This window comes from Saccostrea cucullata, unplaced genomic scaffold (assembly GCF_032062105.1).
Source record: "Saccostrea cucullata isolate Sc308-1 unplaced genomic scaffold, CSIRO_AGI_Scuc_v1 ctg2831, whole genome shotgun sequence".
NCBI classification, from domain to species: Eukaryota; Metazoa; Mollusca; class Bivalvia; order Ostreida; family Ostreidae; genus Saccostrea; species Saccostrea cuccullata.
The window spans coordinates 85,034-101,813 of record NW_026941473.1 but is presented as its reverse complement, the minus strand read 5'-3'; the positions used below and the strand labels follow the sequence as shown (position 1 = coordinate 101,813).

The following is a 16,780-nucleotide window of genomic DNA, read 5'->3' as shown; positions in this document are numbered from 1 at the left end:
ACTTTAATCATGTTCAAACACTGAGAAAAAGTCCCAAGACCATTGTGAGTATAAGTTCTGGATATAAGTATATATGCTAATAGGAAGTTCAATAATAAACGGGAAGCATTTGTTGAATGTTTGGGAATTAATTTCGAAGAAAATCGTATGAGTGGGTGTATGTTTCATTAAGGGTGTCGTCTGTCACAGTCACATCAAACTGAGTGCCACCGAACTCAACCACAGCTTTGATTAATGACCCTTTTGGCCAGCCTCCATTTGGTCGATGAAGCTTTATGGCACCTATTTTGGTACAGTTTTCCTCGGTAGTGTAAGTGGGATCTTCTGAGGTTGACTGGTAAATTCCAATACCAGTTTCTGCATCTTCATCATTTGGTGTATACATTTTAATTACTTTATGTCCGGTAGGAACCTCTTCCCCCTTTTGCACTAATGCTTGAAAGATATGCCGACACATAGAACGTCCATCTTCTGGTCTTTTATATTTGTATTCCTCTCGGTGAGAGCCTTCGATGAAGGGCACACCAACTTCAAAACCAATAGAATATCGACTGATTCTTGAAGAAATAACGCTTGGCATGTGACCAAACAATACAGCGCCTTTTAGGACGGCTAGTTCGGGATCAGCAGGAGCAATAACCTTTTTGTCAGGGAATAATTCTTTTATTGCTTTTAAAACCATAGGTGATTCGGAGAACCCGCCAACAAGAAGAATATTTGACACAGATTTTCCTTCAAAAGAGATCATAATTTCTGTGATGTGTTCTATTATTCCTTGTATTGTGTCTTTGAAAAACTCTTTGAAAATTTCGGGATGTACTCGTATTCTATCCTTTTTAAAGATGACTTTTTCAGCGTACATTGTCTGTGGAAGAACCTCTTCTAAGGTTTCACCAGTTTCATTCTTAAATATATCAAGTAGATTAAGTGGTATCACTATAGTCATCCACTTTTCAAGGTCTGTATTGACTGTACGTTTTTTAATTTCAAAATTTCGAAAAAGAGATATATAATCTTCCATATTATCTGTCTTGAATTTTGTCAGAACATCATTTCCAAAGAGCTTCACCAAAAATTGGTAGAAGGCCTCATCCACTTTGGTTCCACCCCACGCTCCACCAGTGGCATAGTGGATTTCTCGCAGGGTCTGGTTTGGCTGTACCTCATGAACTGTAATGTCGGCAGTTCCTCCTGAATATGTTTGAAATAAATGTAAAAAACCAGATGTATAATGCGCTACACTGAGTCATGCAAACAGGTTTTTTTTAAGAATTTATTTCTTACCTCCCAAGTCAAGTACCATATAACGCGTTCCTGTTGTGAATTTGTAAGATTCAGTCTTTCCTCTGATAGACTTAAATCCTATATGACCGACATTACAATAAATGGAGGCCGCCTCTGGCTCTAAAGCTAACATCAATTGCTTCCTTTCAATACCAGCCTGTATATCAATGAAAATACACTTGATGTTATTATCATAATGTATTTTGTATTTTTACATAATCATCATATACAAGGGTTGTTCGAAAAATTCGTGGACGATGTCAATCTTCGCTTTTATTCTTTGCTCTCAAGAAATTTAAATTAAACACAGTATAATATGTAAAAAATATTTGTTTTGTTGATGTGCGAAGTTTCATTCCATTTGATTTAACAGAAATCAATTTACTTCCTTTGAAAATCAACGTTTTGTACCCGCGGAGCACACTTAACGGCAATGTAACGTAAAAACACAGCGTAAAGAATTTCTCAAAAATACTATCCCTATCACTTGGCATTTATTTTTAACAATTATTCGCGTTGTATAATTTCCTTTGTTAGTGTTTTAATTTCTTTTATTATACTTTCATGTTAAATACCAAAATCTGATTGGTTTAAATGCAGTTAACAATCCGTTCTATTACCCTCAGCCTTAGCAACACTGGTGGCAACGGGTAACACAACGGTAATGCCACATGCGTGGAAATTATGCGCGTACGGTTCACCGTAGAATTCTCAATACGTCAGTTGCGCGTTTGAAAGAACCGGAATAAACTTGATGTCAATAATAGCTGCAGATCTGTAGCTCTCCGAAAAAATATATATTGATAGACCGGAGAGCTACAGTGCCACCCATTGAAAAAACTGTATATTTATTGCGCACAAAAAAGTGCGCTCGGTTTTCGATTTATTTCTCCATGTTTCTAAAACTGTAATCTCAAAATATTACTAACCGTGTGTTCCTAACATATTCTTTGACTCTTTACACAACAAAACATTCATCATAACTGTTGTTAATAGTCCTCCTGACCCAGATATTGTAATCATCGAACATTTCGCTTGTTTATGCTGCCATTTTGGTTTCAAAGATAATTCGGTCCAATATGCTTCGTTCAGATGTCAACTACGAGAGTACTTGATGGAGGAGAGAGAATTTTAAAAAAAAAAATTTCCCTTTTTGCAATTGAGGTAAGAATTTGGAAGAAATAATCAAGAACCGAGCGCACTTTTTTGTGCGCAATAAATATACAATTTTTTCAATGGGTGGCACTGTAGCTCTCCGGTCTATCAATATATATTTTTTCAGAGAGCTACAGATATGCAGCTATGTCAATAAAAGCTTGCGTCTGATGTAGCTTACTTAAAAACAACAAACGACAGACGAAACATGCTTGCGAGTGCTAGATAACGAAAGTTTCGATGATAAAGGACTCTTAGAGTATCAAATAAACAATAAAGAGGTTAGTAAATCTTTTTCGAAGTAGCGGGGAGTTTGAAAGCTTTCTATAAACGTGAACGTAAAGACAATCGACGATTTTTTTTGCAGACATCTTTTAATAAAAAATGACATTCAGTATAATAATATAAATGGTGCCTGTTTTGGAGGGTAACAGTTGAAATTGACACCCCTCGGAAAACCATTGTCAACCTCCGCTGACGCGTCGGTGGACAAGGGGGTTCCTTGGGGTGTCAATTTCAACTGTTACCCTCCAAAACAGGCACCATTTATATATTATTACTTAACTCTGCTTTCATAGAAGAAGCAACTCTGAAGCGCCTACTGAATATGTCTTTTCTTGAGGTTACAACTTTTTAAAATTTTGGTATACATATTTACAGTTTATATCGTTTCTTCACAGATTGTCTCCATCCGATTCAGAGTCTCTGTCACTCAAATACTGCCTGTACTATTTGTACACACATTTACAACTCGCTTGTGACATATTTTTTTTTATTTCTTCAACATTTTTAGAGTTTATTCAGGATATATCCCGAGTGAAACACAAAATTGCACCATTATCATTCTGCTGCTCCGTGGCGCTCTAAAACGTCATGGTTTTTGTCGTTTTTAATGAGGATTACATATCTTCTCATTGACAAGTTGTTTGGTTTTTTTTCAACGAAGCAAAATATTAACCTATAATTTGGAATACGAATCGATGTAACAATTCTTAATTTGAATTTCTAGTTTTTTAGCTCTACTGGTCAGAGACCAAAAGAGCTTATGCAATAGTAATGCGTCCGGCGTCCGTCCGTCTGTCTGTCTGTAAACAATTTTTTAATATGCTGCATGTACTCCTCCTACAGTTTTGGTCTGCTTTCAATACATTTTGGCAGACAAGTAGACTACACTAAGATACATAATTCTGTATATCGGTTTTTGATTTCGATGAACAGTGTTGCCGTGGTTACTAAAAATATATATTTTTGTGAAATTCTTTCAAAATGCTACACCTTCTACAGTTTTGGTCTTGTTTCAATATAACTTCGCACACAAGTAGACTACACTAAGATACATAATTCTGTGTATCGGTTTTTGATTTCGATGAACGGTGTTACTAAAAATAGAAATTTCTGTGAAATTCATTCAAAATGCTACACCTCCTACAGTTTTGGTCTTATTTCAGTATAGCTTGGCACACAAATAGACTATACTAAGATATAATTCTGTATATATCGGTTTTTGATTTCAATGAACGGTGTTGCTGTGGTTACTTAAAATATAAATTTCTGTGAAATTCTTTCAAAATGGTACACCTCCTACAGTTTTGGTCTGATTTCAATATAACTTGGCACACAAGTAGACTACACTAAGGTACATAATTCTGTTTATCAGTTTTTCACTTCAATGAACGGTGTTGCCGTGGTTACTAAAAATAGAAATTTCTGTTAAATACTCTCAAAATGCTACTCCAAATACAGTTTTAGTCTGATTATAATATCGTATAATTTGGCATGCAAGTAGACTACACTAAGATACATAATTCTATGTATCAGTTTTTGATATCGATGAACGGTGTTACTAAAAATATAAATTTCTGTGAAATTTTTTCAAAATGCTACACCTCCTACAGTTTTGGTCTTATTTCAATATACATGTAACTTGGCACACAAGTAGACTACACTAAGGTGCATAATTCTGTGTATCAGTTGTTCACTTCAATGAACGGTGTTGCCGTGCTTACTAAAAATAGAAATTTCTGTTGAATACTCTCAAAATGCTACTCCAAATACAGTTTTAGTCTGATTATAATATAATTTGGCATGCAAGTAGACTACACTAAGAACACAAAGAGACTTAATCAAGGATCATTATTCTATTTATTGCTGTTGTAAAGTTTCAATTCCCAACTGCTTAAGTACTTTTCTCTTCCTTTGCTATAAGTACAAACCAGTAGAGCTTCAGTCTCGACAGAGACTTCTGGTTTCCTTTTTGCTCCATTTTACGGAGAATATGACTACAAACATTATTTAGTGTATTGTTTGTAACTTACTCAATTGCGACCTGCTCCGCGATCCGATTTTTAGGTCACCTATTGATACATGAACCTGTTTTTTCGGCTTCTTCTCTGCAACCACTCAACCAATTTCAACCAATTTTGGCATAAAGCTTCTATGGGTAAAGGGGAAAATTTTTATTTAATTTCATAGTCCCTGCCCCCCCATTGGGCCTGAGGGGTGGGGCCAAAACTACTAAAATTAAGCAATCTTTAAGAATCTTCTCTAACCCTGGATATCAAGCAGTCAAACTGTTGGCATGATTGTAATCAGCTTTGAGTCATCTACCAAACTTTTGAAATTCATGGCCCCGCGGTCAGGGGTTCTAGTGCTAGGGCGGGGCTATATATAAATTAGATAGTGAAAATGCATAAATTCTTTGAAAATCTTCTTCTCTGCTCCTGAGCATTAATAAACTAACCAAGTACATGGTTACGTTGAATAAGGATGCCTCTTCCGCAATTGTGAATTTCATGGCCTCAGGGTTAGGGGTTCTTTATAGGTTCTAGGGTGGGCTGTATAGATTATATAGTGAAAATACATTATTTCTTAGAAAATCTTCTTCTCTGCTCCTGGGTATTAAATAAACTAACCAAGTACATAGTTATGTTGAATAAGGCTGCCTCTTCCAAAATTGTGAAATTAATTCATGGCCCCTTGGGTCAGTGGTTTTGACATTAGGGCCCTATTGATTATATATTGAGAATACATGAATTCTTTGAAAATCTTAGCTTGCTTCAGGGTATTATGCTTCGCGTCTCGTTAGATCTGATGATCCGCGCCTGTCAACTCATGCAATTGATCTCTAAAGTTTTCTTTTGCTATATTTATATCCCCTGCAAACGAAGTTTGGGGGGGTATATAGGAATCACCTTGTCCGTCTGTCTGTCTGTCTATCTATCCGTCCGTCCGTTTGTCTAGCTGTCCGTCTGTCTGTGCAAACGTGTCCGGTCCATATCTTTCTTACGGAGGGACATTAGAATCTACTACTCCACACAAAGATTGCCCATGACCTAAGGGTGTGTCTTGACCTTGACCCAAGGTCATTTGGGGAACTTCAAGGTCACTGGAAGAAAAATTTCATAATTCGTGTCCGGTCCATATCTTTCTTATGAATAAACTTGGTAGGTTCTCATTTCACACAAAGATTGCCCATGACCCAAGGTGTGTCATGACCTTGACCCAAGGTCATTTGGGGAACGTCAAGGTCACTGGAAGAAATTTCATAATTCGTGTCCGGTCCACATCTTTTTTATGGATAAACTTGGTAGGTTCTCATTTCATGCAAAGAATACCCATGACCCAAGGGTGTGTCGTGACCTTGACCCAAGGTCATTTGGGGAACTTCAAGGGCACTGGAAGAAAAATTTCATAATTCATGTGTGGTCCACATCTTTCTTATGGATAAATTTGGTAGGTTCTTATTTCACACAAAGATTGCCCATGACGTTAGGGTGTGTCATGACCTTGACCCAAGGTATTTGGAGAAGTTCAAGGTCACTGGAAGTAAAATTCATAATTTGTGTCCTGTCCATATCTTTCTTATGGATAAACTTGGTAGGTTCTCATTCCACACAAAGATTGCCCATGACCCATGGGTTTGTCATGACCTTGACCCAAGGTCATTTGGGGAAGTTCAAGGTCACTGGAAGAAAAATTTTATAATTCGTGCCTGGTCCATATCTTCGTTATGGATAAACTTGGTAAGTTCTCATTTCACACAAAGATTGCCCATGACTCAAGGGTGTGTCATGACCTTGACCCAAGGTCATTTGGGGAACTTCAAGGTCACCGGAAGAAAAAATTCATAATTCATGTGTGATACATATCTTTATTATGGAAAAACTTACTTCTGAAAAACCCAGCGGGGGGTATTTTTTTTTCCGTTTGGACAGTTCTAGTTTGCTAATTATGAGGGGGTATATAATAAATTTATCATTATAACAGTAACTTGATCCAAAGGGTCGTATCACGTCGAGTTACTGTTATAATGATAAATTTATTATACATGTATACCCCCTCATAACTAGCAAAATATAGCTAAATAAAACTTAAGAGATCAATTGTGTAATATTTATCCATAAAACAAAGCAGTAACGCGCAAGAAAAACAACGTCATGTTTCTGCGTACTACGTCATCAGTTTCAGAGAGTTTTGATATGGATTCAGAAAACAACATGTTGGTGATCCGGAAAATCGGATCACGACGTCACGTGATAGCGTAAATTCAACAGTAAAATAGGGTGATACACATTAGGTATATAATATCTGATGATCCACGCCTGTCAACGAGACGTGATACGGCTCTTCGGATCAAGTTACTGTTATAATGATAAATTTATTATATACCCCCTCATAACTAGCAAAATATAGCAAAATAAAACTAGAGATCAATTGTACAACATTTATCCATAAAACAAGACAAATAGACCGTTTCACGGTAACTGTGGTACTGCTCTTTTGCAGGGCAAAATGATATAGTTTGGTGAAATGACGTAAAAGTAATTGTTCAAGATACGTCATTTAATTATCTCTCAACAAAAACTTCGCCAAACATTATTTTGCCCTGCAAAAGAGTAGTACCGCAGTTATCGCGAAGGGGCTAATTAAAAAGGAACTTAAACGCGCAAGAAAAATAACGTCATATTTCTGTGTACTACGTCATCAGTTTCAGAGAGTGGTGATATGGATTCAGAAAACCAGTGTGATAATCCGGAAAGTCCGATCACGACGTCACGTGATTGCATAAGATAAACAGTAAAATTGAGTGATACACATTAGGTATATAATAAAAGTACATATTAAGAATTATGATGAAAGGTGCTTCTTCCAAAATGGTTAATTTCAGGGCCCCTGGGTCAGGAGTACTTGGATGGAGGGTTACATAGTCTGAAAAAAAAATTAGTGCTTTGAAACCTGCTCTTTAGTATAAATCAACCATTTGAAATACTTAGTATGTACCCCCAGGGTCAGTGGTTCCTGTGGGGTGGGGTGCACAACTGATTATAAAGTGAAAATGCATTTTCTCTTTGTTACTCTTATCTTCCTCTGGGTATTAAGTAACCAAAGTAAGCAAGCGAAGTATATAGTTATGATAAGCAATGGTGCCTCTTTCAAAATTGTGAATTTCATGGCATTTGGTTTAAATCAATAACCAATTCAATTGTTCGAAAGTTGTTACATGATACTCAGGTGACCTATAAAGCCCGTAAGCATGCTTACTTTGGTTACTAATACCCAGAGGTAGATCTGAGAAACAAAGAAAACTTGCATTTCCATTTTATATCCGGTAGTGCTTCACCCACAGGGACCACTGACATTTCACAATTTTTGAAAAGGCACCCTCACTCATAAATGATTAATTAATACCAAAGAGCAGATTTCAAAGCATTTATTCATTTTCAGAGTATGTCACCAGCACCCTGGTAACCCTGACCCAGGGGCCAAAAATTTAACAAGAGGCCCATGGGCCTTATAGGTCACCTGAGCATCATGCAACAACTTTCCAGTGATTGACTGTGGTTCATGTTTTAAGCCAGATGCTATGGCATTCACAATTTTGAAAGAGGCACCATTGATCATCATAACTATACAGCAAAACTCGTTTAGTACGAAGACGGATATTGCGAATTTACGGATATAGCAGTCATCTTGAATTCCCAGCTTTGTAAATTTCATGAATTTCTTATAAGGTTATAACGAATTACGAATATAGCGAAGTAATTTCATAGGTCCCAGTGACTTCGTTCTAACCTACATGTAGTTTTACTGAACACTTAGCCATTGCTTAGTTTGGTTACTTAATACCCATAAGCAGGGTAGGGGAACAAAAAATGCATTTCAATTAATCAGTAATATTCAGCAATAATCAGTAGTGCCCCTACCACACATGAACCCTCACCCTAGGTCCACACATTGCACAATTTTTGAAAAGGCACCCGAGCTTATCACAAATATTTGATTAATACCAAGGAGCAGATTTCAAACAATTCATTCATTTTCAGTATATAAGTAGACATCCCCCCGCCTCTATGGTACCCCTGACCCTGGGGACTTCACAATTCTGAAAGAAGGGCCCTTGCTCATCATAACTATATAAAGGTAGTTCACCTGCTTAATACCTAGGAGCGGAGAAGATTTTCAAAGATTTAATGTATTTTCATGATATAATCAATAGAGCCCCGCCCTAACACCAGAGCCCCTTATTCTGGGGCCATAAAATTCACAATTTTGGAAGAGGCACTCTTGCTGATCATAACTATGTACCTAGTTGGTTTATTTAATACCTAGGAGCGGAGAAGAAGATTTTCAAAGAATTAATGTATTTTTACTATATATTCAATAGAGCCCCGCCCTAAAACCAGAACCCCTGATCCTGGGGCCATAAAATTCACAATTTTGGTAGAGGCACTCTTGCTCATCATAGATATGTACTTTGTTAGTTTATTTAATACCCTGGAGCATAGAAGAAGATTTTCAAGGAATTAAAGTATTTTCACTATATAGTCAATAGAGCCCCGCCCTAACACCAGAACCTCTGACCCTGGGGCCATAAAATTCACAATTTTGGTAGAGGCACTCTTGCTTATCATAATTATGTACTTAATTTATTTAATACCCAGGAACAGAGAAGAAAATTTTCAAAGAATTAATGTATTTTCACTATATAATCAATAGACCCCCGCCCTAACACCAGAACCCCTGACCCTGGGGCTATAAAACTCACAATTTTGGTAGAGCACTTTTGCTCATTATAACTATGTACTTAGTTAGTTTATTTAATACCCAGGATCAGAGAAGAAGATTTTCAAAGAAATAATGCATTTTAACTATATTCTTGTTTTAGCCCCTCCCTAGCACTAGAACCCCTGACCCCAGGGCCATGAATTTCAGAATTTTGGTACAGAACTCAATGCTGATTACAATCATGCAAGCAGTTTGACTGCTTGATGTCCAGGAGTAAAGAAGAAGATTTTTAAAGATTGTACTAATTTAAGTGATTTTGGCCCCACCCCTCAGGCCCCAGGGGGGCAGGGATCATAAAATTCACAATTTTTGTTCCCTTCGCCCATAGATGCTTTATGCCAGATTTGGTTGAAAAAGGTACAGTGGTTGCAGAGAAGAAGCTGAAAATGTTCAAATGTTAACGCACACGCACGACGACGGACGAAAACGGATAGCAATAGGTCACCTTAGAAAATACTCAGGTGATCTAATTATTTTTAGAAAAGGCACCTTTCTTCATCAAAAATATGATCTTAGATCATTAGCATAATTCCCAGAAGTAAAGGAAATTCACAAAGGAAGATGCATCCTTCCTCATTGTAACTATGTAAAAACTTTATTGGTTTAGTACCCGCGAGCCTAGGAGAAGATTTCTAAGACTGACAGAGCTCCAGATAGGGTGCGCATTTGCAGAAATATGCATTGAATTTTTCAAAATACGTATTAAAAATTAAAGCCGAGCGTACACTTACGCATTAGCAATGGTTGATAAGCATTACACCACGAAAGTACTGCGTACAATGGGATGAATAATGCAAGTACGACTAAGCAAATGATATGAATTAGGTGAACTCGGTGTTTGATTTTTCTCAAAATGAAATACGAAAGCGTTTTAATGACAAAGAATATTCTTACAAGTAATGGCGACGACGATTTCCATTTCGGCAGAAAGAATCAAAGATTTAGATTTTAATCGATTTTGCATAATTTTTAGCCGGGCTTATTGCTCAAAGAGCAATTGCCGGCTTATGTGATCCTGTTCAAGGCAGGATGTTAACCCAATAGTCGCCATTTTAAAGTTACGCGCAAAAATATAGTTCTTACTCTCAACCGCTTTTGAGATAATACAAACGCTAAATAAAGCAACAAAAAAAAAAAAGAAGTTTTATCTATATAAAATAAACATTTGTAGTAATGACTTTGAAAACTTCATAAGTCAAAGAACATAGTTCATTAGCGTAAGGATTTTTGATAACCAGTGTTACCTTAGTTCTCTACACATACGAGGTAAAGCAGGAGAGGGAACCAGGCTGACCTGTTTGTCTACATTCAGCTACGGTACCAGACTAATTCTGATTCTGACAAAATCAGACCGTGGTATTAGGATTGAAAAACTCACTGTCAGTGTCTTATCATTTATATTGATAGTTTTAAAATAATTTTTTCATCAGAATATAAACGTGATTCATGTAAGAAATCCATTCTACTCTGTAAATGAGCCCGGCTCTCTGTACTTCTGAGTACTTTGATTAATTTACCGATCAAGAGTTCCCTTAATTCTCTAGAGTTCTCTGTTTAATAACACGCTTACATACGGTTTGTACATAACGTTTATTTTTAGCTCTACTGGTCAGAGACCAGAAGAGCTTATGCGATAGTAATGCGTCCGTCGTCCGTCCGTCTGTCTGTCTGTCTGTCTGTAAACGATTTTTCAAAATGCTACTCCTCCTACAGTTTTGGTCCGATTTCAATATAACTTGGCACACAAGTAGACTACACTAAGATACATAATTTTGTGCATCGGTTTTTGATTTCGATGAATGGTGTTGCCGTGGTTACTAAAAATAGAAATTTCTTTGAAATTCTTTCAAAATGCTACTCCTCCTACAGTTTTGGTCTGATTTTGATATAACTTGGCATACAAGTAGACTACACTAAGATACATAATTCTGTGCATCGGTTTTTGATTTCGATGAACGATGTTGCCGTGGTTACTAAAAATAGAAATTTCTTTGAAATTCTTTCAAAATGCTACTCCTCCTACAGTTTTGGTCCAATTTCAATATTACTTGGCACACAAGTAGACTACACTAAAATACATAATTCTGTGCATCGGTTTTTTATTTCGATGAACGGTGTTGCCATGGTTACTAAAAATAGAAATTTCTTTGAAATTCTTTCAAAATGCTACTCCTCCTACAGATTTGGTCCGATTTCAGTATAACTTGGCACACAAGTAGACTACACTAAGATACATAATTTTGTGCATCGGTTTTTGATTTCGATAAACGGTGTTGCCGTTGTTACTAAAAATAGAAATTTCTGTGAAATTCTTTCAAAATGCTACTCCTCCTACAGTTTTGGTCCAATTTCATTATAACTTGGCACACAAGTAGACTACACTAAGATACATAATTCTGTGCATCGGTTTTTGATTTCAATGAACAATGTTGCCATGGTTACTAAAAATAGAAATTTCTGTGAAATTCTTTCAAAATGCTACTCCTCCTACAGTTTTGGTCTGATTTCAGTATAACTTGGCACACAAGTAGACTATACTAAGATACATAATTCTGTGCATTGGTTTTTATTTTGATGAGTGGCAAGGATCATTTTTCTATTTATTGCTGATTTAAAGTCTCAAGTCCCAACTGCTACTTTTCTCTTCCTTTGTTTTAAGTATAAACCAGTAGAGCTACAGTCTCGACAGAGACTTCTGGTTCATTATGGGTTTATTGCCAATTTCTGATTTCTCTCAAATAGATTTTTTCTCTCATTTACTCTTGTTACGATATCATCTTGCATGGAGGAAAATATTTAAGTGCGTGTGATAACTTTTCCTACTGTATGAGCTTCCTTGTCAAAAAAGAATGTTTCTCAGTTTTCAAACTTTATTTAAATAAATGCAGACATTGTCCTTTGTAGGTAATTCCTCTTCTAAAACACTTTATAATAACAAAATACTCTGAAACAATTTTACTGAAAATCAGAATCTGCATTGATTTGAAATTCAGGGAGTAAATACACTTTGGCATGTTTGGGGTAAAAAAATATCTGGAGCTCTGCAGTAAGAGTTAGTGCATTTTATTTGCATATATATTATATGGTGTCTTCTACTATTCCCACTTTTTAAAAATCTCAATTCCACCTATTTCCACTTGCAAATACCAATAGATGTTTAGATGGTGTGTTCCCTGAACGTCTACTCCCTATATAAACAGTATAATTATCACACATAATTAAGGGGCCCCTCTAAGGGACATAGGTAGAGTTTACCTGTATTATCTGAGTTTTAAACTGTATGAATAAACTACCTGCATTTATAAGACTGTGTCAATGACTTATATAGGGGAAATCTTAGCTACAAGTCCTATAAAATAAATTAAATGTTATTCAAATTTTTAAATATTCTTTCCAAGTATTTACTAGGTATTTTAGTCAATTTATATTATTCAATGTTTCAAAAATCTTACCAATAATTCCTATAAAATGAATTAAATGTTATTCAAATTTTAAAATATTTTTTTACTCAAATTTTCAAAGTATTTATTTTCATTTTGTAGTAAAAAAAAACTACCTTCATCTGTTTTCCATTTTATTATTGAAAAGCATATTAGATAGTACTTAAAATGTGATTTTAATGAAAAGTGCTCAAAGTGTTTTTTATGTATTTTAAAAATAAAATATTTGTAAATAATAAACTTGTTATCACTTTACAAATATTGTGTCATAGTGCTTGTAATGAAAGGTACTGAAATAAAAATAAAACTATTTATATGAAAAAAAACCCCACTTGTTGGTTGTCTTGAATTATAGTTATTTAATCAAATAAATCAAATAAATTGTGGTTTGGTACATATTCTTTATCAGAAAAATAAATAAATTTATCTGATTTAGACTGTTAAATCAAGATAACACAGGTAAACTCTACCTGTACCCCTCAGAGGGCCTCTTAATTGAGTGTGATAATTATACTGTTTATATAAGGAGTAGACGTTCAGGGAATAACCCGTTTAGATAGTTAATTTTTTTAACGATAATTATACTAATTACATCCCCTCTTATATTTACCTGTATTTTTTACATTTGAAGACAGAAATTTGGGAGAAATATTATTTTTTTACCTTTAAAAATATGGATTTCAGAAATAACAAAAAGGTCTTATAAGAAAATGCATTTTAAAACATATAATAAATAGATTTATCGAGGAAAGACATTTAAAAATGTGGATTCTAGAATTAATATATTAAGGACAGATGATACAAACAAACTTTTGTCAAAAACTTTGAAAATAAACTTGGATTATCTTTAAATGAATAAAATGAATAAGTTTCACCGAGTAGTTTTTACTTTTTTATTCAAATGTGCACAAAAATAGAATTTGAAGCGAAAAATATTTGTATAGAATGATAAGGATGGTTTCACAAGGGTAGAATTTTGAACGTCACAGAAGGTTTACAATTTCTTTATATTCTAGAAATTTATTATTTGCATCATTTGCAATGAAATTAGGTAAAAAAATCATATACCAATCCAGGCATCCATTTTTTTGTTTGTATCATCTGTCCTTAATGGGAAAAATCTATATTGGTAAAAATTTTGATTTCTTATTTTAAAAAGCAAATACTCTAGTCCTGGCCTCTATAGGTGTACATTAAGTATTGTTTATACAGTAATTGTATGTTTTCATAGTTAATTACTTGTTTACAAAAAAATTTTACCTATTCTCACTTGAAATCTTACCTTTTCCTACCTGATTTTCAAAAAGTGGGAATAGGTAGAATGAACCATATTATATATATAAATATTTATAATATTATAATCATTACAGCCCCGTCCCAACATTAGAACCCTGACCGAGGGGCCATGAATTTCAAAAAATTTGGAAGAGGCATCCTTCCTCATCACAACTATGTACATAGTTCATTGGTTTAAATCCCTGGAGCAGAGGAGAAGATTTTTTAAGAGTTCATGCAATTTTACAATATAATAATTACAACACCAGAACTACTGATCCAGGGGCCATGAAATTTACAACTGTGGAAGAAGCACCCTTCCACATCATAACTATGTACATAGTTCATTGATTTAATATCTAGGACCAGAGGAGACGATTTTTAAAATAAAAAATACATTAAAAAATTTCACTATACATTCAACAGAGCCCCACCCTAGCACCAGAACCCCTGACCCTGGGGCCATGAATTTAACAATTTTGGTAGAGGGCTTAATACGTATTACAATCATGACAGCAGTTTGATTGCTTGATGTCTAGGAGAAAAGATGAAGATTTTTAAAGATTGCATTAATTTTAGTGGTTTTGGCCCCATCCCTCAGGCCCTAGGGAGCAGGGACCATGAAATTCACAATTTTTGTTCCCCTCCACCATTAGATGTTGTATGCCAAAATTGGTTGAGTGGTTTCAGAAAAGTAGCTGAAAATGACCTTAAAAGTGAGAGTGAGTTAGAGTCTCCCTACTTGTACAGAACATGTGCATGATTATGATTTTTTCTTGGAGTTACCACAACACATGTATCGATCGAACACGTGTTTACTAGTATGTTAAATTAGATTCTCAATTAAATTGATTATTATTTCGATGGAATACCTGACCCCAAGACCATAAACCGAGAACTGAGGTCAAAATGTTTATTTTTAATAAAATAAGTTTCATTCATTACCTAAACAGATTACAATTGTGCAAAACAATGCAAACATAAGATAAAAAAATATTTTATTATCAAAAGTATTTCGAAAGTAATGTCGATTTTTAAAATTTGACTTAAGTCTGTTCTCAGCTTATGGTCTCGGGGCCAGTTCTACAATATTCATATGAGCAACTTTTTCTTTCTTAAGAAATGGGGTGTCATTATATGACAATCAACATTCTATTTAAAGATAGCTGAAAACATTCAATTTAAATGGAAAATTTTACCATTTCAATGCTTTTCATTGTATGTTTGAAGTCAATACTAACGTCTTCTGCTGCTTCCATCATAAACTGTTTAGCACCCTCATCCCAGATAGCGGGAACAGTAAGTACCCATTGAATGAGGTCCTCAGTACAATTGTCCGCTACTTTTTCCAAAGTTTCCATTAGGTGCTCTTTGAGGAACTTTATTGCCATCGTAAATATTGCAATCGCAGGCATTTCAATACCGTTTATGTCCTTTATCAAGGTAGACCGCCCTAGTCTCTGTGAATAATACAAAGAAATTTACAACAGTCTATAGTCATTGCAATTGCAATGTTTGGTTTATTTCACACAATAAAGAACATGCGCGGATCTCTAAAGCGGGAGGGGGGGGGGTTAGCTTCCTTAAATCATTTACTAACGGACCCCTCTTGAATACATATGCTTGTATCTAGTGAACATGAAAAAGACTTTTCAGGTTTTGATGAGGATTCTCTCCCTCCTCTAGAAAAAAAAAATCTGGATCCGCGCTTGTTGTTTACCAACTTTATTATTATGAAGAGTCATCTTGAAGCGTTTGAAGTACAGCCATCCCTCATGCTCACTAAGTTCTGTTAGTGATGCGTATTTGTCTTCGGCATCATATCCAAATGAATCGAAGGTTTTATCCGGCTTCAACAGGATCACTGATGGTGCTTTATGAGAAATCAGGGATTGACTCCCAGCTATCCAGTTATAAGCCTTGATTCTCGATGGATCTTGATCAAAATCAACACGAAATGAGAATGCGTACCCAGAATATGTTGTACCAAAGTCAATGGCTGCAACCAAATGTGGTGCTATGAAACTCAACTCTACCTCTTTACTTTGTTTTAACTCCACCTCTTTACTTTGATTTGATTCCACCTCTTTACTTTGTTTCGAGCCCATATTGCTTGATACGTTAGGATAAAAGTGGATGAGATTCTTTTTCTTTGAATCCCCAATGTGTTCCAAGTTTTTGTTTCTTAAAAAAAGAAATAAAATTGTTAAATTTAAATTATACTAATTAATAAGCAAACGATATTTTAAGTGTAACATTACATGAAATACAAATAAAATTCCTGTAATATGACAGGAAAAAGTGTCACACAAAAACATGGCGTATGTTTTAATGACTTCACATAGCAAAACAGACCATTTCTAAACAGATACTTAAGAAATGAACAATAATGTTAAAAAGTTCTCTGGGAAATGAACTTAGTCTGTCACCTGATCAAATCCTGTGAAGCCCGAAGGGCTTCTCAGTATATTTGATCACGTACCAAATTCCGAGTAAAACTGCATTTATTACACGAAGGGGCCGCCGTATTGTTATGTTATGACGTGCAATGACCTAGAAGT

At 35.2% G+C, this 16,780-nt stretch overlaps 1 protein-coding gene across 1 annotated transcript; it reads right to left on the bottom strand.

The window, feature by feature from the left end:
• Positions 1-88: 88 nt before the first annotated feature.
• LOC134257885 (heat shock 70 kDa protein 12B-like) lies at positions 89-16,327 on the bottom strand. Its single transcript, XM_062740463.1, has 4 exons — positions 15,944-16,327; positions 15,461-15,679; positions 1,285-1,441; positions 89-1,191 (listed from the first exon to the last, which is right to left on the bottom strand). Exons 1-4 carry the CDS (start codon positions 16,325-16,327, stop codon positions 128-130), a joined length of 1,824 nt encoding a protein of 607 aa, XP_062596447.1. The 3' UTR covers positions 89-127.
• Between the last annotated feature and the right edge of the window lie 453 nt (positions 16,328-16,780).